Below are 24,125 nucleotides of genomic sequence, written 5' to 3' on the forward strand. Positions count from 1 at the left end.
TCAAAAAAAGTTGGTGGAAATATCATTTCGAACTTACAAAGAATGATGATAAGGTTGCTTTCTAGTTGCTTCAAAACCTCTATATTTAACGTACGTGAACATAGTTCTTTAAAAAAAAACTTAGCTCAATCAATGCCATCCTTATATCTTTTCGTAAGTACTCACGGATTGTAACTGGGAGTAACCATTGTAAAAAAAATGACAATCATGACTTTTCATTCCTGATATCCTGCGATTAGCAACATTCACACATCGAGAAATATTTGAAGCATAACCATCGGGGAACTTCGCAGATTCTATCCAAGCACAAAAACTTTTTCTCTCATCACTTGACAATGTGAAGGGTGCATGTGGCATTAGATAAGAACCGCCATATTCTTTTACGTGTAGTTCCTTCCTGAGACCCATTTGACACAAATCCTTTCATGCTTTGATTGTGTCCTTTGTCTTTCATTCTATATTCATCAATGTTCCTAGGACATTATTACAAATATTCTTCTCAACATGCATAACGTCCAGGTTGTGTCTTAATTTCAGTGTTGACCAATATGATAACTCAAAGAATATACTTTTTTTTTGTCCAATTTAACTCCTCTATTGCACGTTTTCTCTTATTTGTTTTTCCAAATTGCATATCTCTAACATTCATAAGTTGTTCTAACACGTCATTGCCAGACAGTTCATGAGGTGCCAATTTATGCTCTTCTTTACCATTAAAAACAACCTTTTTCTTCCGCCAAATATGCCCCGATTGCAAAAAGCGACGATGAGCCATATAACAATGCTTCTGCCTATATTTCAACCACATAGATTCTGTCTCGTCATTACACACTGGACACGCTAATTTTCCTTTAGTGCTCCATCAGGAGAGGTTTGCATATGCAGGAAAATCATTTATTGTCCATGATAATGCTGCATGTAATCGAAAGGTTTGTGATACTGATGCATCAAATGTATCTACACCTTCTTCCCACAACTGCTTCAACTCATCAATCAATAGTCTCAAATACACATCAATTTTATTTCCAGGTGCCTTAGGTCCAGGAATAAGTAAGGTCATCATGAAGAACGAATCTTTCATACACTTCCAAGGAGGTAGGTTATACGACATAAGTAGTACCGGCCACACGTTGTAAGATGTACTCATGTTATCAAATGGATTAAAACCATCTGTTGCCAGTCCGAGTCGAACGTTGCGCGATTCTTGAGCAAACCACTGATGCGATTTATCAAATTCTTTCCAAACCACAGAGTCGGCTGGATGTCTCAAATTATTCAAATCTTGAACTCTTTTTTCTCTATGCCATCTAATATCCTCAGCTGTATTTTTTTGATATAAATAACCTTTGCAACCTTGGTTTCAATGGAAAATACCGCAACACCTTATGAGGAATTTTTTTGTCTTTTTTTTCATTGTCAATCCATCTTGGCTCTTTGCATATAGGATACTTTTGACTACTAGCATGCTCTTTCAAAAAAAGTACACAATCATTTTTGCATGCATCAATCTTATCATAATTAAAGCCCAAACCCCGTCTCAATTGTTTTGCCTCGTAGTATGACTTAGGCAATGTCTCTCCATCGAGAAGTGCGTTTTTCAACAAGTAGATCAACATGTCAAATGACTTATTACTCCAATTATTAATTGTCTTCAAATGGAGCAACCTTATAATGAAAGCCAATTTTGAAAACTTTACACAACCTGGATCAAGTTGACGTTGAGAATCTTCCCACAACCGTTCAAAATTTCTATTTCCCAATTCTGGCAATACAGGACCTTAGCTATTGGAAGACTCTCCAATATTGGTATCCATAAATGTTCCCATGTAAACATCATCTAACAGTTCTTCAACTTCGTCAACATTTTCCGTCCAATAATTCTCATTAGTATCGTCACGAACTTGATTTTCATTCCATATTTCATCTTCTCCATGAAATGTCCATTGCGTGAAATTCTTATCAATTCCTTTAATGAATATATGATCTTCCACTACATCTATAGTCCTATAATACCCATTCTTACACTTAACACATGGACACCTGATCCTGCCCAGTTTGTCTGCATGACCACGTGCAATACTAATAAATTGGTTTACTCCTTCTACATATATTGTAGAAAATCTATTAGTAAGATTCATCCAATTTTTGTCCATTTTGTTGTACCTATAAAAAATTTAACAAATAAATCGAGTTCAACTAAAACTAAAAATATCATTGAAAAGTATATGTGTGAAAAATTATAAATTTACCATCTCTTAACAATTATATTTTAATTTAGAAATTAACTTTCATTATCATGGAATATAATATCGTTAAAATCATTTTTTAAAAAATAATTCTAAGGCATGTTCTTTTTCTTTTAAAATAATAAAGTCAAATCATCAATTATATTTGTTAAAATAAAATGAGAAAAAATAATTATTTCAATTACTTCATTAAAATAAAATTTAAAGTTAAATGAGAAAAAATAATTATTTCGAAATTAGTAAAAATATAATGATTAACACTACTTAATTGTGATAAATCTTTATTTAAAGTAGTAAAATTATGCACAATTCCGATATTATCATTCTCAATTGATTAAGATTATTCAAGATCGTGAGAAAATTATGATTGAACCCATATCTATAATTCCATCTCTATCAATTGACTTGAAGCAAGAACAATTAATCATTGAACACAAACAATTGGGAAAGAAATCACATCTCATAATAATAAGGTTTCATTTGTAATCTTAGTTAAGAATTCAGATAGACATGTTTTCGAAAATAAACTCAAAAACCTAAATATAAATAAACATTAAAATAATTAATTGAAAGAAAAATAACACTTACAGTGCTTCTAGAACGTAAAGATATCAGCAAGATTGTTGTGAAATTTTAATTGTACTTGCAAGTGGACGAATCGTACCGAAGTATAGTTGTAGCAAGAACGAGGTCGAACTCACAGGAACTTGTAAAAACATAAAAATCTAATTAATTATAAACCAAATAAATTCTAATAAAGATGAGTTGTAAATTAAAACAAAAAAATTAAGAACTAAACAATCAATTAATCAAAACAAGAAATAATTAATTTAATAAACTAATCACAATAAAAGAACTAAAATAAATTATGAAGATGAAAATTAATCTAAAAAATGAATAAAATATTAATGGATAATGAACTAAAGTTTTGGAATCCAACTTATTAATTCATAATAATATATTTATGAAAATTGATTCTTCCAAAATATTCACATGATAATCTAGAATCAATTTTGTTATCATGAAAAATAGCATCGTTGAAACCTATTTCTAAGAAAATATTTAAAGTATTCATGTTCTTGTTCGCTCAAAAATACAAAATCAAATCATTACTTATATCTGTTAAAATAAATCACAAAAGATATCAAATTTTATTTTTGACAAAATTATAATTTAGGCTCTCAATTGATTAAGAATATTCTGTATCATGAGAAAAATATGATTGAACTCATATCAAGAACTTTATCTTCAATTACTATGAAGTAAGAATAAAAAATAGTTGAACACATACATAACTGGAGAAAAAATCAATCTCATAGATAATACTACAATACAATCATAAAAGAGATTTCATCCTCAAACTTAACTAGATATATTGATAAAAATAAATTCTAAAATTTAAATGTAAAGAAATATTAAAATAATATTTAAAAAAAATATAAAAAAATAAAAATTACCTACATAAACACAATTGTCCAATTTCAATCTTCCTCCTCTCAAATCCATAATACTCTTGCGCCGCACAGCCTAGTGTTTTTATTTGTTGGATTTCGTTCTGCAAGTGCCCTTTTGCTTTGCGTATTTATATATATTTTTTGTTAATTTCGTTCGGCGTGCCGTTTGCTTTATCTCGTTTGTTGCGTCAAGCTTTAACTCTTTTTTTGCTCTTTTCCTTGAGTTATACGCCTCTTTCCTCTTCTGTTATTCTTTTTTTTTTTCACGCCCCTTCGTCTCAGTTTTTTTTATCATGCCCCTGCGTCCCAGTTTTTTATTTTTTATTTTTTTTCTTCCTTTTATGTTAATATCTAAGTTAAGTTTATCTTTTTATTAAACTCTATAAAAAAAAATACATATCTCAAGACTAATAAAAACATAATAAGAATTAATACCACAAAGTCATGATAATCCTTTATATCGTCGCTAAAACATTACTTTTTGTAAAGATAAATCAGATAGTAAAAAGTCAATTATTAGACTATAATTGACAAAAAATTATAACTTCACTAAAACTTATTATTTATGACAAAATGCAACTCGTGGGCAATACTATACTGTAGCAAAATTATTAGTGATGATTATAGTCGTTGCTAGTTCTATATTTGTCGTTAGAATTACTTTCTCATTTGGTGAGAAATTCTCCCGCACATGTATTTGCGACCATTATAAATGACGATATAATTTTGGTCGTTAAAAGTAATATTGGGGACGAATTTAAAGTTTTCCTCATTAAAGATAAACTTTTACTTACGAGTTTTATATCGTAGCTAAAACATTACCTTTTATGAAGATAAATTGGGTCGCATAAAATTAATTATTAGATTATAAAGGATAAAAAACTATATCTTTACTAAAACTTATTATTTATGACAAAATGATTCTTACCTACTAAAAATAAAATATTTATGAGAAAATGCAACTCGTTGGCAACACTCAATTGTAACAAGATTGTTAGCGACCATTACAATCATTGCTAATTCTATAATTGTTGTCACAATTACTTTCTCATTTAGTCGAAAATTTTTCCGCTTATGTATATGTGGCCAATACAAATGACGGTATAATTTTGATCGTTAAAAGTAATATCAGTGATGAATTTAAAATTTTTCTCACTGAAGATAATTGTTTAGCTACGAGTTTTATATCGTCGCTAAAATATTACTTTTTGCGAAGATAAATTGTGTCACAAAAAGTCAATCATTAGACTAAAATTGACAAAAAATTATAGTTTCACTAAAACTTATTATTTATGACAAAATGTAACTAGTTGGCAATACTTTACTGCATCAAAATTATTAGCGACGATTATAATCGTTGCTAGTTCTATAATTATCGTCACAATTACTTTTTTATTTGGTGGGAAATTTTCCCGCTTATGTATTTGCGCCCAATATAAATGACGGTACAATTTTGGTTGTTAAAAGTAACATCAGCGACGAATTTAAAATTTTCTTCACTAAAGGTAAACCTTTAACCACAATTTTTATATCGCTGCTAAGACTTTCGTCGGTATAAGTGAATTTTCTTGTAGTGCACCACCACTAGCTTCACCGACATCCCTAAGCCCTACCCTATTAATTTCGGGTCTTGGTTTGTCCCCGTTCAAAAGTGAATTTTTGAGACCCACGGCCACAGTACATTTTGCACTGTTCTGTTGCTGTGCCGCCATTTCTAGCACCTCCGTGATCTTTCAAAAATTATATTATGGCATTGTAAGTATTTTTTTTCAAAGAAATATCATGATTTAAATATATTTTTGTACTAACTCATATTACTGTGATCTGGTTGGACATGCCGGACTGAGTCCGAGGAGTTCGGGGGTCGGATGGATTATGGACGGAGTTGTGTTTGGTTGGTATTGTGAAATGTTGGTTGTTGGTGTGATTTGGTTTATGCTATGAGATTTGTTGGCTGTTTTGGGTTTAAATATTAGTGTTTTGAGTTTGATGTGATTACGGTGGATATTGATGATTTTAGAAAGTGGTGATATATTTTTGAATTATGAAGGTTTTAAGTTTTGAGGAATTAAAATAGGTTATTTTAGAAGTTTAGGCTGAAATATCGAAATATGTGATTGATTGGAAACTTACGGAAATTACGTGATTATTTTATAGGTGACGATTTATAGTCGACTCTACATTTTTGAGGAAAATTCTGGAAAAGTTAAGAATTCCAGGTAAGTAGGGTTCCTATGCTAGACCTTACACGAATTATTGAGACTGATTTGACTTTCTGAAAACTTTGCATATTTTTGTGATGAAATGAGAACTTGTGAAAAACCAACTCCGGTCGCTTATTTGCACTACTCATGAATTCTGTATGGAAAAGAGAAAATATTTTTTGACATGCATTGTGTAGACATGAGCTAAATTTTGTCATGTTGTCTCTGAAATCTGAAAAAAGAGCGATATTCATAATCTGAAAAATTGTGCATTGATTTAGAAAGATGCTCTGACTTTTCTTTTCGGTATGTGAGAACGATCTGATTATGCTTTGGTACTCTGTTTTATTTTGATATGGCATCTGAAAACCTTTGGCATGATGTACTGATTTTGTATCTGACTTTGTCTTTGCTCTGCTCTGCTCTGTTTGGGTTGGTACTAACTTCTCTGTCTCTGAGTGTACCCACTTTGGAAACAAGGTGGTTTTATTGTGGCCTTTCCTGTGTGCACACTCGGGGCTCCGAGAAGAATAAGGGAAATAATTCACCTCTGTCTCTGCCCGGTTTGGCCACCGGGGATAGCACAACCCTACCACGGGGGTGAAACATGGTCTCTGCTATGTATGATGTTCTGTTTTGATATGATGATGATGCTCAGATTATGTTATGCCAAAGTGTTTTTGAATATGAAATAGATTTTTAAATATAAACATTTGACTCTTTTGGAGTATGAAAAGATTGAAAAGTCGTTCTGATTTTCTGATAACACGTTTTTTTTTTGAGATCTGCATATAAAAATATAATGTTTTGTTTCTGCATACTGAACTTTCTGAAAAAGGCTCATGCTTGCACTCTTGTATATATTCTCTGCTTACTAAGTTATTGATAACTCACCCCCTCTTATCTCCAATATTTTCAGATGATTAGAATATTTCCAGTTGAGGATCAAGAATATGGAGCTTAGGTAAGAGGAGTTAAGAATAGTGGTTTAAGCATAGGAGTTTTACATGAGTATTGAGGATTTTGTTATTCAGTACGTTTGTTGCGTTCTGATGATATGAATTGTTGGGAGGTTGATGTTTTTATTAAGACTTTGTATTGTTTTGGATTAATTATACTGGAGTATTTGATGTGAATTAATGAGTAATTTGTGAGATAGAGAAAAATTTGATTATATAATATGTGGATGGAAAAATGATTTTTAGCGACATGAGTTAACTCTCCAGACCTTCAGAGACGGGGCGTTACAGATATGAGATCAGTCAACGAGTTTACTTTTCTTATATTATGTGTTTGTTCACCTAAAAGAGGCTCTAAGACGGTCCCCCATCCAGCAGTACTAGTACTTCCGTCTTCTGAAAATCGAATCACACTGCACAGAGATACCACTTTGTGCTAAATATTATGGCTTAATTCGAGTGGTTGGTGATCACATGCCTTTTAATCATTAAGCAACTTCAAATCTGAAAGCCATAAATTGCAAACATGAGACATTGCCACATTATTCCATTAGCTAAAAAATGGCAAACTTTTTGAACAAATCTTCCCATTTTATCATAGAAAAGCCTAACCATTTTCCATTGAGGGACACGTTTCATTAATAGTGCATGGGTGACTATGATCAAAACAAAGCATGGCGATATAGATTCCATTATGGCATGTGTCATAAAGCTTGCTTATTAGTAATTAAGCCGTCCAACACAAAAGGTTTATTTGCCCAAGACATTGGTCTTTTTTTAATCATATGTTTGTCGTCTATATACATACATTAACTAGTGCAGCTTGATGTAATTATATATATATATATATATATATATATATATATTAACTAGTAGCTAATATAAACTACTGCATATGAGAGATCATCAAACCCACGTACATGATAAAGATCACTTAATCTGATAGAGTGGTGCTGATGAGACAAGACATGCACCATAACAAAAAGAAGAGGCAATATTAAGACCAAAATGAATGTGGAAAGCAAGAAGAGACTACGACGTACGTACACTGCAAACATGACTTCATGAAGGCCGGCTAGCTGCTTATAATAATAAGTTCTTTTTTCCAACTTCATGCTCTTTCTGATCCTCTTTTCTTATTCATTATATTATAGAGGAAATAGGCTCAGCTGTAATAATTAAACACATTAATTATTATAGTAAAATTTCTACTACCGCAAGAATATTGAACCATGCATGCACTTTATTAAATCTTCAGTATCTTTATTACTTTCTACTATATATCTATTTATTTGTCAAGTCATGCACATGATCTTCATCTTCATTAATAGAACTATTATACATATACGAGTCGTTCGAACCGAACAAGTTTACCCGAAAAAAGCATCAACAAATTACTCCATCTAATTAACAAGCCCCCTGTAAATTAGAGCGTTCCCATGTTATATATTAATCCCGTCTCCAACATGCAACATGAAATATCTCTATACACCTCTACCTCTCTCTCTCTCTCTCTCTCTCTCTCTCTCTCTCTCTCTCTAGATCTCTCTCTTCCAAATGCGTAGCAGTCAAAATGTGTCCAAAAAAACCATATTAGGTCCTCAAAGCAATATCTCTTTCGATTACACACGGTCCCTGATATGATGATCAAGCACCACCGCGTTACCACTCTCAAAACCCCACATTCCCACGTCAGTTGCCTCGCGGTCAACAACAATAACCTCCTCTACGCTTCTTCTGCTTACATAGTCATCGTCTTCGATCTATCGAATCACACCCATATCGACACATTCAACCACGATCCCAGCTCCGGGTCCGTGAAGTCTATCGCCTTCAACGACACAAAGATCTTCACCGCTCACCAAGACTCAAAGATTCGTGTATGGCGGATCGCACAGCCGACGCGACACCACCTCGCGTACACTCTTCCCACCTTCAAAGAACGCTTGTACCGTTCCCTTGTGCAAAAGAATTATGTCCACGTCCGGCGGCACAAGAAGCGGCTTTGGATTGAACACTGCGATGCAGTTTCAGGCCTAGTCGTTAATGAAGATTTAATGTACTCTGCTTCTTGGGATAAAAGCTTTAAAATATGGAACATATCTGAAAATCGGTGTTTGGAGTCTGTGAAAGCCCATGAAGACGCTGTGAACGCCGTTGTAGTTTCTGGTAATGGTACCGTTTACACAGCTTCAGCAGATGGGTGCATTAGGGTCTGGGAGAGAGATGATACCCTACGAAAGCACATTTTGGTAAGAACCCTAGAGAAGCACAGATCCTCCGTCAATGCTCTGGCTCTAAACGGTGATGGAAGGGTGTTGTTTTCCGGCGGTTCTGACCGTTCGATCTTTGTTTGGGAGAAGAAGAACAATATTGCAGATTCGGTGGTTTTTGTGGAGGCATTGTGGGGACACACGAGCGCTATACTGTGCTTAATCAACGTGGAAGATTTGTTAGCCAGTGGGTCATCAGATAGGACGGTGAGGATCTGGCAACGTGGCAAAGACAGTGGGTACCGTTGCATGGTTATAATGGAAGGGCATGAAAAACCGGTGAAGTCGTTGGCAGCAGTACTGCCGGCGGGGGCGCTTCTAGCGGTGTCGTATCGGTTTGTAGTGGAAGTCTAGATGGGGAGATTAAGATATGGGACATCTCAAAGTCCTCAGATTTGTGTAACCTGAGATGACCGGCCGGAGTTCGTAAAATCCCATGCATGTATGAAGATCATAGCATACCCTCATGCAGATCTATTTTTTATCTTCCCTTGTCTGGGTTTGATTTCCTAAACAAATGGATACATAATTTATTATTAGTAGTAGTTGAAATCACATGATTTTGAGTGATTTATTTTCTTAATAATTTTTCCCATCCAAATTGAAAGGTCTATAGATTAAAGAAAATAAAGTCGATATTGTCGTTAGGGGCAAATTATTAAGTTGATTTTGCATAGTCCAATTAGTCTCGTCTCTTTCTTGATGACTTTTGTTGGTTCATCGTGACGAGGAGTTAATTATTAGAACTAAAAAAAAAGGAAAAGAAAAATTAAAATAATCTTAATGCTGCAAAGAAGTATATATGTTTCAATTATTAAGGTTTACTTTTGTAAGCATTAAAATATATTAAATATTCATACTGATGATATTATTTGATCACGTAGTATAGTAGATTGTAAAATTAATTTTATTGTAAAAAAAAAAATTTAATATATCATATGAAACGTTCATATCAGTTTGTAAGTTTATGTTTATAAAATTTTTTTATAACTGTAACACTTCTTCGATTTTTACGTGTACTATGTTTTGATTTGCATTAATCATGTGCTGCCGGCATCATGTTATTAATTTCATGAAGTGGTCATGGCCGGGTAAGCATTTCATTAGTTGATTAATTTAGATTTGGAATTACAAAGGTAAAGATTAGAAAAGATGGGGGAGTTAATATGTCGCATTTAACAACCTCAAATATATAAATAGTGGGTTTGCGTAAGCGCTTACGTAGTATCAACCGAAATTAACCAGCATCATGATCAGTCGATCGATCAATTCACTTTTGTATATCATGTGCAGTATGTACGTATAAATAGAGAGAAATGGCCTGTTAAAGAGAATTTTCTTGAATTATGATAGGTTAAATCTATTTTATAAAATAAAAAATAACAAATTAAAAATAATTTTATAATATAATAAAATATATAATAAAGTTACGTCAGTTTATGAGATGTATAAAAAGCATTTTAACATGATTAATTACTTTGATTAAGTGACTAATTAATCATATATATAAAAATAATAATAAGAATAAAAGGTTTAATGATGATAATAATCAATCACTAATTATTTGGGTACATGACCAATTGCATGCATCAATATATAATAACCATAAAATATGTTATTTGCGAGTTCAAGTCTACTTCAAGCTAGCTATATATATATATATATATATATATATATATATATATATATATATATGCACGGTGGTATACCACGTGGAAGTGCACGTCATGCATAGTCCGTTGTCCTTCATGAATAATATTATATATATATATATATATATATATATATATATATATATATTTCAATGAAATGAAATGAATCCGCGCGTACGTTCAAAACAAACCATGGGCTATACTGCTGCTCTCAATTAAACTGTTAAACTCTAATTAGTTTTCCCAAGATATTCCTGAACGATCTCGGGCCTAATATTGAAGATTCCACTCTAAATATCATTATTTATATATAAGCCTAATATAATTAAGATAATTAAGATGATGTTCACGAAGCTCATATGATTTTGTATTGATTCCTCTTTAAAAGATGAGAATTGCTATAGAGATAAACAGGTTATATAAAAGTAAATCTATAAACTAAAATAGTTTTATGATATATCTACTTTATAATAAAATTAATTTTAAATCTGACGTATTACATCAATTCATGTTAATTTATAGATTTATTTTTATATAATTTTTTTGTGACTAAAATATTTCCCTTAAAAGATTATGATCTTGGAAGGAGTGGTTTGAATTTTTTCTTAGGCTATTACATGAAAAGAAATATTCAAATAGTACTGCAGCTTGCAATTAGTCGGTGTATATATTTATGAGAATTTCAGTCTTATCACGTGAATTACTAGCTGCATGCATGTAAGACTAGTAAAAGTATCAATGAGAGACAATGAGCATCGATCAATGGGAGACAAGCATGCATATATTTCTTTGATTCCCCCAATTAATTAGCTCCACAACGAGCCAGACAAAAGAAACCCTTCTTTCGACACCGATAAAAATATTGCACACTACTGTATTTTTGTGTCCTTGGATTAATGCACTCATGAGAATCTCATGGAATCAAAATGACAAAATGATATATTTAGATGGAGAGAACATGTTACTAATTGGGTAAGAGTCGTGCTACACAGAAGTTCCACACCCTGCACACTACTTTAAAACATGTGATTTTACTCTTCTATCCTCATATTTCATGAAATATATATGAAGATAAAATGATACAATCACATATTTTTAAGTAGTGTACAGAAGTGTGAGATTTATATTTAGAATTTTTCATTGGGTAAAGAAAACCCAACCAAATAATAATAATTATATATAGTTAGCTTGATGTCATCATGTCTAGCCAGCTAATAAAAAAATAAAAAAAAAAAATCCATGGTGAACGTCAATATTTAAGCTGGAATCTTGGATAAGATAGGCATCGATCAGCCAATTGGTATCCTTTGATCTATTGCCTTGTCGTCGAAGAAATAAGGCTCATGCATGGTCCTCTAAATTGCCTCAATCTATATATATATATATATATATATATATATATATATATATAAGTGTTAACGATTAATGGTTAATAATTGATCAATTCTTCCATCTGTTTAAGCTTTTGGCACAACTTATAATAATCATTTTATCATGATAATTAATATCCAATATAGCTACAAGAAACGGAACTCCCACTTCCATCCAAGTCCAAATCCTAGACCCAACTCCATGTTTCCTGAAGACTGCATGCATGCTGATAAACACTTTACAATCTAGCTATCTCCTGAAAGAGTTCAGGTTAATTAAAGATCAGGCCCTTGTTTATTTCTTTTTTCTATTTAAAGGATACTTTATTTTGTTTTTACAATAAAGGCAAATCTCCTCGGTTCCAATTCATGTTGTTCTAGGATGTAGAATTGTCGCTCTCCAACAAAGATGAGCCAACCAGCAACACTACTACCTATTATAGACATGGTTCTTAGGTCTAGGGTTGGGGGGGAAAAAAACCAATGACCCGACCCGGCCGATTTTTCAACTCGAAAACCTAACCCGTTTAAGTGTAAAAACGGAATTAGAATAACGAACCCGTTTGCTCTTTTAAACAGGTAATACCCGATACCCAATTTTAGTCTAGCTAAAACAACGTCGTTTTTTACTTCCTTCACATCTCAGGTTTCTCCTCTCTCCTCTCTCTCTCTCACTCGATGCTCACTCTCTCCCTCGCAGCTCTCATCCTCGATTCCTCTCACAATCTCACTCTCTTCGTCACAACTCTCAGCCTTTCACAGAATCGATTGCAACCTCACTCACTCCCTCGTAGCTCACTCTCGTAGTTGCAGAAGGTAAGGAATTGATAGTCTTGGTTTTTGTTGATTTGGTGAGTTGATTTTATAAGGTGTTAGGGTTCAATCTTTGTTTGTGACTGAAGTTTTTGAGGCTGCCACAAGGATGAATGTGTCGTTTTGTGCTTTGTTTTGTTCATTTTCACCCACTTTGTTTCAGTTTTAATGAAATTTGGGATGCAATATTTGGGAGTTTTCAAGGATGGATGTGTCATTTGAATGAGAAGGATTTGGGTTTGAATGAGATACCAGGGGTTAGTTAAGAGATTGAACAAATTATACGATTACAAATTCTTAATCAACTTACAGCCCTAATGAGGAATCCATTGAAACGGCAACCCAATTCAAAAAATTTCTTGGAAAAGCCTGTCAGTAGTTTCAATGGGTTGCACCAAGACCTCAATTGAGTCCTTATCATCCTTTACTTGAGCCAAAACACCTAACACCTACACCACATGAACAGACCCTGTTATTGGTGATACACAACAGTTTCAAGAGGTATTTTTTTTCTTTTAACTTTTAGATATAGCAAGTTAAACAATCTTCATGCACAATTTAAAAAGAATCAAATAAGACTCACTTACTAGGCACCATTCAGACCCCTCTTTGGGCAAGTTACAAATGTGTGTGAGAACAGAGGGAGAGACAGAGGTTTCTCTTTGTTTTTTTTTTTTTTTTTTTTTTTCTTTTTTTAAATAATATAGCTGTTAGCTGCTAGTTGGGCTTGGACAAGTAATTTGTTCTTATAAGAAAATGATACCCAATTTGAAGTTTTGAACTTGAAGACAAGGGGACAGCAAAAAAAATTGAGAAGCTTTTGAAAATGGACTTGTTGGCTTATTCTATAAGAGGTGGGAGCTTTCAAGTTTGAACTAGGACTCTGTCAGCAGATCTGTGATCAGGTTGTTCAACTCATCCTTTAAAAAAGAAAAAGCAAAATTGTTGGAAGCTATGGATTCAAATAATTGAACTTTTAATATTACATTTCGCATGTTTATTTTTAGAGAGGTAATGGTTGCTTTAATCAAATTGTGTTCAGGGATGTTGCATTAGGTGGAACTGAGACTTGTAAATTCATGTCATATGTGAAACTAAAATTCAGAGAGCGGGAGTCCCTATTGTCCAACGAAATTAAAATGCAAAGGCAATTTACTAGTCAAAGATCTTCTCAAGCTACGTACTTACAAACTATTACCCAAAAACAATAGAAAAAGAACACATACAAGTTGGCAACATATATTATGAGATGAAGTTTGCCTACGTATAACCTGTAGGTGGCTTCTAACTGGAAATACGGAGGAAACTCTTATATAAAGTCAAACGACGATTCATTTAGTATTAGTTATTTCCATATTAACTGTTGCTTCCGAGTCGGCATTTAGCATTGGAGGTCATTTCTTAGATTCATTTCGTAACTTATTAGCCCCAACAACAGTTGAAGCTCTTATCTGCACACAAAACTGGTTGATGGCTCCCTCCAATAATTATGACTCTCAAGATGTAATGGAAGATGCTAAAAGCTACAAGTTAGAAACCGGTAAGATTCATATTTGAAGAATATTTTCTTATATTCATTTCAATTAATTATATGTTTAACATAATTTTTTTTTTTTTTTTCATGCAGAGATAACTTTGAAGAATATTTTGAATGAGGTCCATTGAAGATTACTTGAAGTACTTTTAGACCAAAACTAACTAATCCAAGGGTAAGACCATTTTTGCTTGCTGATTGGTTAAGTGAGATGTTATTATATAATATTATACTATTATGCATTCTGAAAGAGTATAATTTTCCCACTTAATTAATGCTTTCTGAGATGGACTTTTATTCTTATTTCTGATTCCTGATTAGAGTTTGTGTTTAAAAATTAAAGTAGTTCCATTTCAGTTGTAATAGATGACTCTCTCTTGCAAATTAACGGGAGCTGGAGGGATGTGCCATGGAGGAAGTAACAATAATAATACCAAGAAAGAAAGCGAAGCGGCAGAAACAAGACCAATGCAAAAGCTGGATTGGAAAATTTATGTGTTGGTGTTTCAAGCAGACGCAATGGTGACAGTGCGATCCAGTTATACGTTTTCATAGATGTGGAAATATCATGTGATTTGATCGAAACGTGGAGAGTAAACATGGGTACAAGTGAGCTTCCACGTAGCTGCTCAACTGTAATGGTTCATCCTAGAGATACACCATTGTAATGGTTTAGAGTAAAGCTTGTTCATTTGCGTTGTTTTCTTTCAGAAGTGGTCCACTAGCTTATTGGTTGGAGGAAAAAATAAATTAATTAATGAACCGTAAAGATCAATTAGAAAATGATGTAATTATAATAGTATTTTGATGTAATAAATAGAATGTAATCATCTATATCTCATTTCAAATTGATAATATCCATATCTCATCTTCCCGGAAACGATGAACAAACCATGAATATTACATCTAAAAGCAATTCAGCCTATAACTATTCCCAAAAAGTCATGTAATTGACAAGAAAATTAGAGTCTAACGTGAAGAAATACAGAGCCATCCGGTTTGAAAATACAATGAACTGTAGGACATTCATTACAATGTATATTCTAATTACATTGAACTTCATAAACAAATAGATTCTGCAAATTAGTGCACGATCACAACCTCCTATCCAAAATCACAAAAGAGCATTGGAACAAACCATTTCAAATTTTTTGTATAGAATGATAATCAAAATTTTCTAGTATATATATATATATATAGATTTAAAAAAAAAAAAATCGGGTTGGAATACCCGTTTCTTCCAAAAATATTTTGGGTTGAGTAGTCGGCCGAACAGAATGCCCCTAGATCGGGTCAGGTTGGGGCCGGGTGAGCAGTCCTGCTTAGGTCCATGCTGTTCACCTAGGCCCAAGGTTAGATTAGCTTATATTTTATGTAATGAATTGAAGATTCACTTACATAAATTAAGATATGTTATTCACCTAAAACCAACTAAAGTGCATATAGAGACTTTTCATCAAGTCCCGAGTAATGGTTAACTATGATTGAAAGTAATTTTCTCTCAAGACTATGCTCCCAACCAGTCCCTCTCTCCATGAATGTATAGAACGTTTCTAAATGTAAACCTACCTTTCAATTTCTCTCCAGATTAGATTCTAATGCATCAAAGAATGCAGTGTAGAAAGTAAAAACTCTCGAGGTCTCATTGACCTCGGAGGACCCAGCCACCAAAAGTGGACTTTGATCTGCTGTACTGTAAACCTACCTTTCAATTTAATTTCACCAACCTGCTTGACGTACTAGTGAACACCAATATTTGTGTAAGTTATTTGACATTAGCAAGTAAAGGAAAGGAAGACATTTTTAACGAAGAAGTAACATGGTTACTTAACAAAGTCATTCATTTTAACGCAAGTCATTGCTTCATAAAAAGAACAAAAGAAGAGAAGTTGAAAGAGAAGAAGTTGACTCCCTACAGACATGAATTACCAGAGGTCAACTACGGATATTTAAGCAACACATTCCATAAAAGGTCAAGGATATTTAAACAACAAGATCTAGCAGAAGAATCACTTATCAAGATCTAGTACTAACCCAAGAGGCCAAGTCATTTTTATTTTTAGAAAAATCTAAAAAGTCAAGGCTCTCCTCTTAAGTGCAAAGCCATTTAGCCAAACCATACATAACTTGCCAATTTTGATGCAGGTAACCATAACCGCCCATCACCTTTCATTTAAAGTTTAAACTACACATTGAAATGAAAGGATAGGCCAACATATCCTCCCTTGCTACCTTAAATCACTTGCATCTCCTCAATAAAGTTAGCAGTATTGGTTGCAAATGGCAAAAACATAGTTTTCTTTTCTCATCTAGCTGGAACTAGTGCAATGCAAACTCTGCCACATCACAAATGCTATATATATATATGTGTGTGTGTGTGTGTGTGTGTGTGTGTGTGTCTATGTGTGTGTGTATTGATAGGTACAAATTTTTTTTTATTGGCATAGGGTGTCCGGGAACAGCATCCCGACTAATCCCAGGGATGCATAGGCCCTCGGCAAGGAGTTTCCTGCATGTGCACCTCAGGTAATTCAAGGGGAAAATCCCTCAGTCCGTTGGCCCCTAGAGATCGTTTGCACCCAAGGGAATTTGGACCTTAGAGCTAGGGGGAGCATACTCCCAAGCCCAAGGCCTTTACCACTTGAGCCAACCCGTAGGGGTTATATTGATAGGTACAAATGATATATATAATTATACGTTTCTTATCTTGTCAAATTTCCCCCCACCATCCTTATTAAAGCTATCTCCTCAGTAAGATACCAGTGTTGGTTGTAAATGGCAAAGACATCTCAACTAATCTTCTCTCCTTTTGCCAAAGCTAGTGCAACCCCTGCCATTCACAAATGCATATATATATGAAATGTATATGTATATATAGTGACACACACATATTCCGCTAGATGTGTAGCAATGCATGTGCCCCCCTCCCCCCAAACCCCACAATGTGATATCCCATACTGAGTAAGTATAGGGGGTGAATCATATCCCGCATTGCTTCAGAGGGAGATGTTTTTGCTCTTTATAATAATTTCAAGGGCTCCAGTTGTACCATGTCCTTTTGAAGTATGGCTCAAATGTGGCTTAGGCCTTCCTTAGGCTGTTACACACACATTTTTTACAGGAAAGCACTGCTGACTGAATTCTGTAAGAGAAATTTTCGAACCCTACTACCCAAGAATAAAAAATTTAAGTAGGATAGAATATAAAAATCAGGGAACTCAAATTCTCAATTCTTATTTCAAGGAAAAAATAAAAAATTGATCTTTCCGGCGTTCGTGTTGTCTTGACTTTTTGATCATTAGTCATTTACGCAGATATTCTATTTAAACAAAGCATATATTGATTATAACTGAAGTTCATCCACATAAAAACTCTTTAAAAATATGCTATGCTAAATGACAACCAGGAGAAGGGTGCGATAGATAAAGGGCCAAAGCTATAGTAGGTCACATCTGTGAAAATTTCATACAACTGTGGAGCAGATGTAACATCGTTTGGAACTTAAAATCATCTTAACTCATCATTATCATTACAACTTTTTCAAATTCCAATACAAAATATAATAAACAATTCAACATTTTCAAATCTCAAAATAATAATAATATTAAAAAATAATATTCTAATAATATTTTATTATCTCAACTCAACTCAACTCAGTTCAACATCTAAATGCATTAACTTCATTTACACTACCCATCAGTTCAAAGCTCAAAATCCTGTGCAAACCCACTCTCAAGTAGACTAAGGCTTCGTTTGGAAGCTAAACTCCTCTCAACTCATCTCAACTCATCATTACAATTTTTTCAAATTTCAATACAAAATATAATAAACAATTCAACTTTTTCAAATCCCAAAATAATAATAATATTAAAAAATAATATTCTAATAATATTTTATCATCTCAACTCAACTCAACTCAACTCAACTCAATTTAACATCCGAACACAACCTAAATACATTCTTATCAGCAATGATAATTTCACTGCATATAGACTTTCGTAGAGTATACCAAAAACATTAATTAAGCAAATAGAGAGAGAGAGAGAGTGTGTGTGTGTGTGTGAGAAAAATAAAAAGTAAGCAACTTTCAAATAGAAACACAAAAAACCCCCAAAAAGAAAGAATTATTAGCAACTCCATTCCAATCTCGAAAGAGAGCGTACTACATATCTCGAAAAGGAATTATCATTCCTCAACAAACTATCCCCTAATTCTACAGAAATAGATTCCCACCGAAAGACATAAAAGTTTAATCCCTCAACAAGAGTAGGGAAACTGAAAGCGGAATAACTTATCGAGCAATGCATTGAAGTCTCACCAATTACGTCCTAGCCTTGCGACGAAGACGCTTCCTGAGCTTCTTGTATTTATGTTTGTTCATCTTCCTCTTCCTCTTCTTCTTCACACTATCTGCCCAAATCCTCGTCGCATCATCGACGGGTTCAACATCCTCGGCCTCAAGCACCGCCAATCGCTCAAACCCAGTTGAGAAAACAGGGTTTAAGCAAAACCCAAATGGGAAACTGGGGAAAAAGCGCAATGTTTGAGGGGATTCCACCTTCGCTCTGAAAGAGTGACCCGAAAGAGAATCTACATCGTTAGCATGTTCTTCATCTGGCTGTTTTGTTGTGCGAAGATGGTTTTGGTTGGGAATAAGAAGGGGATCCGGTGCAAGAAATAGCGGGGTTTTTAGGGTGGAGGGGAGGATTCTTACAGAGGGTGTCTTTTTCGTGAGCATGTGTAGAAGGCTCACCATTGTTGGGCAGAGGAGATGCAAAACGAGACTTTTATTTGATCAAGAATTTTAAGGGCAGAGCAAAATGCCACTTGCACTTAAAATGGCGTCTTTTAGATTGAAGTAGGAAAGAAAAATATGGGAAAAAACACGAAAAAGAGGTAACATGCCCCCATGCAGGATCGAACTACAGACCTTCAGTTTACAAGACTGACGCTCTACCACTGAGCTATAGGGGCTTCCTGAAATTTACTTTTTCTACATTAACGTAATATTAATAAAGTATTATCTAACTTTAATAAATATTGCATAATATTAATCTATTTTCTAACTTTAATAATAAATATTGATAATCTATTTTATAACTTTAATAATAAATATTGATAATCTATTTTATAACTCTAAGGATCCGTTTGAGTTTGAAAAGTGTTTTATCCCATCTCATCATTACAATTTTTTAAATTCTCATATAAAATATAATAAACAATTCAATTTTTTAAAATCTCAATTCAAATCCCAAAATATTAATAATATTAAAAAATAATATTCTAATAATATTTTTTTCAACTTTCATATAAAACTATATCTGAAACCAAACCAGCTTTAATAATAAATATTGATAATATATTTTTCTAACTTTAATAATAAATATCGATAATATACTTTCTAACTTTAATAATAAATATTGATAATCAATTTTCTCAATCTCATTTATTCTCGTATTACGAAGCTGAATATTGAATTTCTTCAAATCTTTGTTACAGGCTAATCAAAACCAAAGTGGCATCTTTACACTTAGACTTACAACTTTGCGTATCAACATGATGTAATTTTTAACATTCTGTAACAAGTCCACCGTGGAGCTCCTTAGCTCGGTGGAGAAGTGGGTGTTGCCGACGGTGAGAGGCGGCGGGAAGAAGGTTAGGGATGAAACCCTAACTCATGTGTGGTGCAATTCGGGAAGCTTCAAACTGAAGTGTTCAGTTGACTCAAGGGAACTCAACTAGTAATACGTGGGCTGGTCGTGGGCCATGGGCCATGGGCTAATGTAGGAGTCTTTCATTTTATGTAATGGGTCAGCAAGTACTGGGCCGCAGGGTGGTCCTTGGGCGGTTATCCCTTTCAGCTTTTATCTAATTCTTAGGTCTGTTGAGTTTGGGCCTTTTTCCTTTGGTTGTAAGTCTAGCTACTGGAAGTCTTTATCGAAAAAGTAACAAAACCATCTAATTTCTTCTGTGTCTTTACCCCTTTTTCTGGTGGAACTCCCCTCGAAGTGAGTTTTCCTGTGTCACAGGCTGTGTGTGTGAATCCTTTTCCGTTCGGGTGTGTTACACATTCCGTGAATTATCATTTGCCAAAACGGACTAGGGTATGCTTATATTGCTCGATCTCAGTGGTCTCATGCTCATGCATGTCCACACAGATACCAAAACAGCAGTTTGTGATTGTTCCACACTGTCCATGCATGTATATAGTTGTGTTTAGAGAAGATTGTACTTTGACTAATGCATGCAGGTGCGGTGTCTATCCACTGGGTTTCTTTATGAGTATTCCAGTGGAAGTGGTGACAGAAGTGCGCGCAGGGCCTGCCATGCATTGAGATACCGAGTTATTGGTTTTGCATTCATTAATTTCATAAGTAAAGCTAGTAAATCATAGCATCGTTTTACGATCCTTGGTTTGAAATGAATCTACAACGCAAGATATTTTATATTTGTAAATGAACCTCAAAGCTCTATAATTTGGGCAATGAAGATAATCTTTCATGGGACTAAAATAACTGTATTAATTTGTAATTACTTTGGAGACGGAGTGTATACTAATAATGGATGCAGAAGTTCCCTATCAGGAATCCGTATGAATGGTAATTTTTCCTGGTCTGCATTTTTCTCATGTGTGCAGGACTGAAGCATGTTTATTTCCTCCACTGAATTATTAGGTCTTTTTCCTTTTGTGAAGCAAGTTACATTCATGCACATCCAAGTGTTCACTCATTAGGTCCAAGCTACTCAAGAACAATAAGTGTGTTTTTGTTTCTAGAAAGAGAAGTTCCTCCTTCTCTCTAGAAAAGCTACCTATCGTCTTTGCGTGTTTCCACCATAGAGTCTCTCCGATCATTTTCCATTACCGATCTATGTATATATTTTCATACTTATGTTTTTTATCTCTCATTTCCACCGATTCAGTTTTGGTCAGATCTAACGCACTCCAAAGATTAGGGCTGTAAATGAACTAGTCTACTCGATAGCCCGCTCGGTACTCGCTCGGTTAAACTTGAATCGTGAAAAAAAAAGCTCGTTCATTAAAGCAGATACCTGCTCAAATTGTAAATGACACATACCCGATAAAACTCGACTCGACTCGGCTACGGCTCGTTAAGGCTCGCTCGTTTATGCTCGAGTCGACTCGTTAACCTGACTCGATTAAAACTCATTCATATATTGATAAATATATACATACACATTTGTATATATACACACACATATATATATGTAGTAACTAATAATATAAGCATACCACTTTTATAATTAAATATGTAATATATAATCTAATTATTTATGTCTATATAGTGAATATATACTTCATAGGTATATTTTCTAATTTATATAATAATTAGTAGATAAAATTTAATAATTTTATATACTAGTATATGAGAACTATATATAAAATAGATATATGATATCATATTAAGTGTATGTATTAATAATATATGTAGACATATAATATATTGCTATTTTGGATAAATATAAACTAGTTAGATATTAATTATTTATAAATTTTTTAAAATTTTATAATTCAATAGAGGTTTTACTTGTTAGTTGTATAAATTTAATATTAGATTTTTATTTATTTATTTTATTAATTATTAAATCTTATTAAAAAAAATACACAGTTTGAACTCGAGCTTGGCTCAACTCGAATTCATTTGTGGGACGAGCTCGATCTCGAGCTCGAGTTGATCGTTTAGCTTATCGAGTCGAGCTCGAACTAATAATAAAAAAACATCTCGAGCTCTGGCTCGAGCTCAAGCTCGAGTATATTGAGTCGAGCCGAGCTTGACAAGCCAAAGACCGGCTTGGTTTGGCTCGTTTACAGCCCTACCAACGATCGACTACTGGGATGAAATGGAACAACGAAGAAAATCTCAATGTGTGACACTCATGTGCAACTTGTTTAGCGTGTGTCCTTCACACGCCGCCGCTCCATAAAGCATCCGTTGGTTACACGCGCCACACTAGTAGATTATTCTCCTTAAAATCTTTTAGATTTGCCCCACCCTATCTCACAATCACCGGTGTGTGGTTTCCACACGCCACCACTAATGTGCATGAAAAAACTTGGCCTGCCAACATCCAGTCCATCAGATGCCGGTCTTCCTATTATGTTTCCGCTTTCCCTAACCGATGATCTTAAGAAAGGAAATACAGGTTTATTCAAGAAACATCTTAAAACAACAAACCGCAGCACACTTTCAGCTTTCACCGCCTCCAGCGGTGGCTCCACAGTTCGCACAACTGTGGAAACTGCAAAAAACCGTTATTTAAGAAGACACTCTCTTTGGAGGGTGGGGACCAAGTATTTGATCCTAATTTTTTTTTTCACTTTTTCGTTGTGGTTGTTGTAATAAGGTGTTTGTTGGGAACCCCACCCCCTCCTTATCTATCTCATTTCACTTATTTGAATGATTTTTTTTTCCTGGATGATATATTTGTTGTTGAGTATTATGGAGTCTGTTCACACTACTTGAGCGGAGCGTCTAGCCGCTCGAGTGAATACAAGTCAGAGAGTTTCACTCAAAGACAGGTCGACAAACCGCTCGAGCAAAGGCAAGTTAGATAGAGTTCGCTTGACATAGCTTGACACACAGCTCAAGCGGAGGGAATTTAGAGAGCTTCACTTGAAGAGCCGCTCGACACATGGCTTGAGTGATTGCAGGAAACAGGTTCACTCGATGCGGGCTCGACACGACGCTCGAGCGAACATCACTATTTCTGAAATCTTTAGGGTTTCCGCCCCATGATGTATTTATATGATTTGTTCTTGACTTGTGACTATATCAGAGTGAACAGTAGCCGCCCTATACTATTGTATTGTGATTTCTTAAGAAATAAAAATCATCTGCAGCTCCCGTAGACGTAGACAATTTTTCCAACCACGTAAATACTGTGTCGTGTGTGATTACTTGTTTTTCCCGTGTTTGCTTTTACTTTATTGTCATCATTTTTCACAACAATTGCTATCAAGAGCCAATGTTCGGGTTTGAAGAAAAATGATGGCTAGAGAGGAAGTGAAGGTATCGGGGATTGAGAAATTTGATGGCATGGATTATGGATACTGGAGGATGCAGATAGAGGATTACCTCAATGGGAAGAGACTTCATCTTCCATTATTGGGGAAGAAGTCGGGCAACATTCTAGTTGCTGATTGGACTCTGTTGGATCGACAGGTTCTGGGGGTTATTTGGCTAACCCTATCGAGATTCGTTGCACACAACGTCATCAAGGAGAAGACGACTGCGGATCTCATAGCAGCTTTGTCAGGTATGTATGAAAAGCTGTCAGTGAATAACAAGGTACATTTGATAAAAAAGTTATTCAATTTGAAGATGGTGGATGGTACGTCTGTTACACAACATTTGAATGATTTTAATACTATCATAAATCAATTGTCTTATGTTGAAATTGAATTTGATGATGAGATACGTGTACTGATACTATTGGCATACTGCCAAATAGTTGGGAAGGCATGAGAATGGCCGTCAGTAATTCTGCCAGTAAGTCAAAGTTGAAATATGATGATATCCGTGATTTGATTTTGGCTGAGGAGGTGTGCAGGAAAGATTCGAGCGGGACCTCGGGTTCAAGTTCAGTGCTGAATGTTGACT

At 34.3% G+C, this 24,125-nt stretch overlaps 1 protein-coding gene, 1 non-coding gene and 1 pseudogene across 2 annotated transcripts; 1 reads left to right on the plus strand and 2 right to left on the minus strand.

Annotated features, from left to right (window-relative positions):
* The first annotated feature begins 8,506 nt into the window (after positions 1 to 8,506).
* On the plus strand, positions 8,507 to 9,549 carry LOC121234544 (annotated as a pseudogene).
* Positions 9,550 to 18,826: 9,277 nt separating this feature from the next.
* LOC121234545 lies at positions 18,827 to 19,261 on the minus strand. The gene has a single exon (XM_041130507.1). The coding sequence runs from the start codon at positions 19,259 to 19,261 to the stop codon at positions 18,827 to 18,829; it is 435 nt and encodes a 144-aa protein (XP_040986441.1).
* A 146-nt stretch (positions 19,262 to 19,407) lies between these two features.
* TRNAT-UGU lies at positions 19,408 to 19,479 on the minus strand. Its single transcript has one exon. It is a non-coding gene; the product is annotated as a tRNA-Thr (tRNA).
* Positions 19,480 to 24,125: the final 4,646 nt, after the last annotated feature.

This window comes from Juglans microcarpa x Juglans regia, chromosome 6D, assembly GCF_004785595.1.
Source record: "Juglans microcarpa x Juglans regia isolate MS1-56 chromosome 6D, Jm3101_v1.0, whole genome shotgun sequence".
Classification (NCBI taxonomy): Eukaryota; Viridiplantae; Streptophyta; class Magnoliopsida; order Fagales; family Juglandaceae; genus Juglans; species Juglans microcarpa x Juglans regia.

Excerpts from the sequence above, each read along its gene's own strand:
- LOC121234545 (XM_041130507.1), bottom strand. The coding sequence starts at position 19,261 with ATGGTGAGCCTTCTACACATGCTCACGAAAAAGACACCCTCTGTAAGA.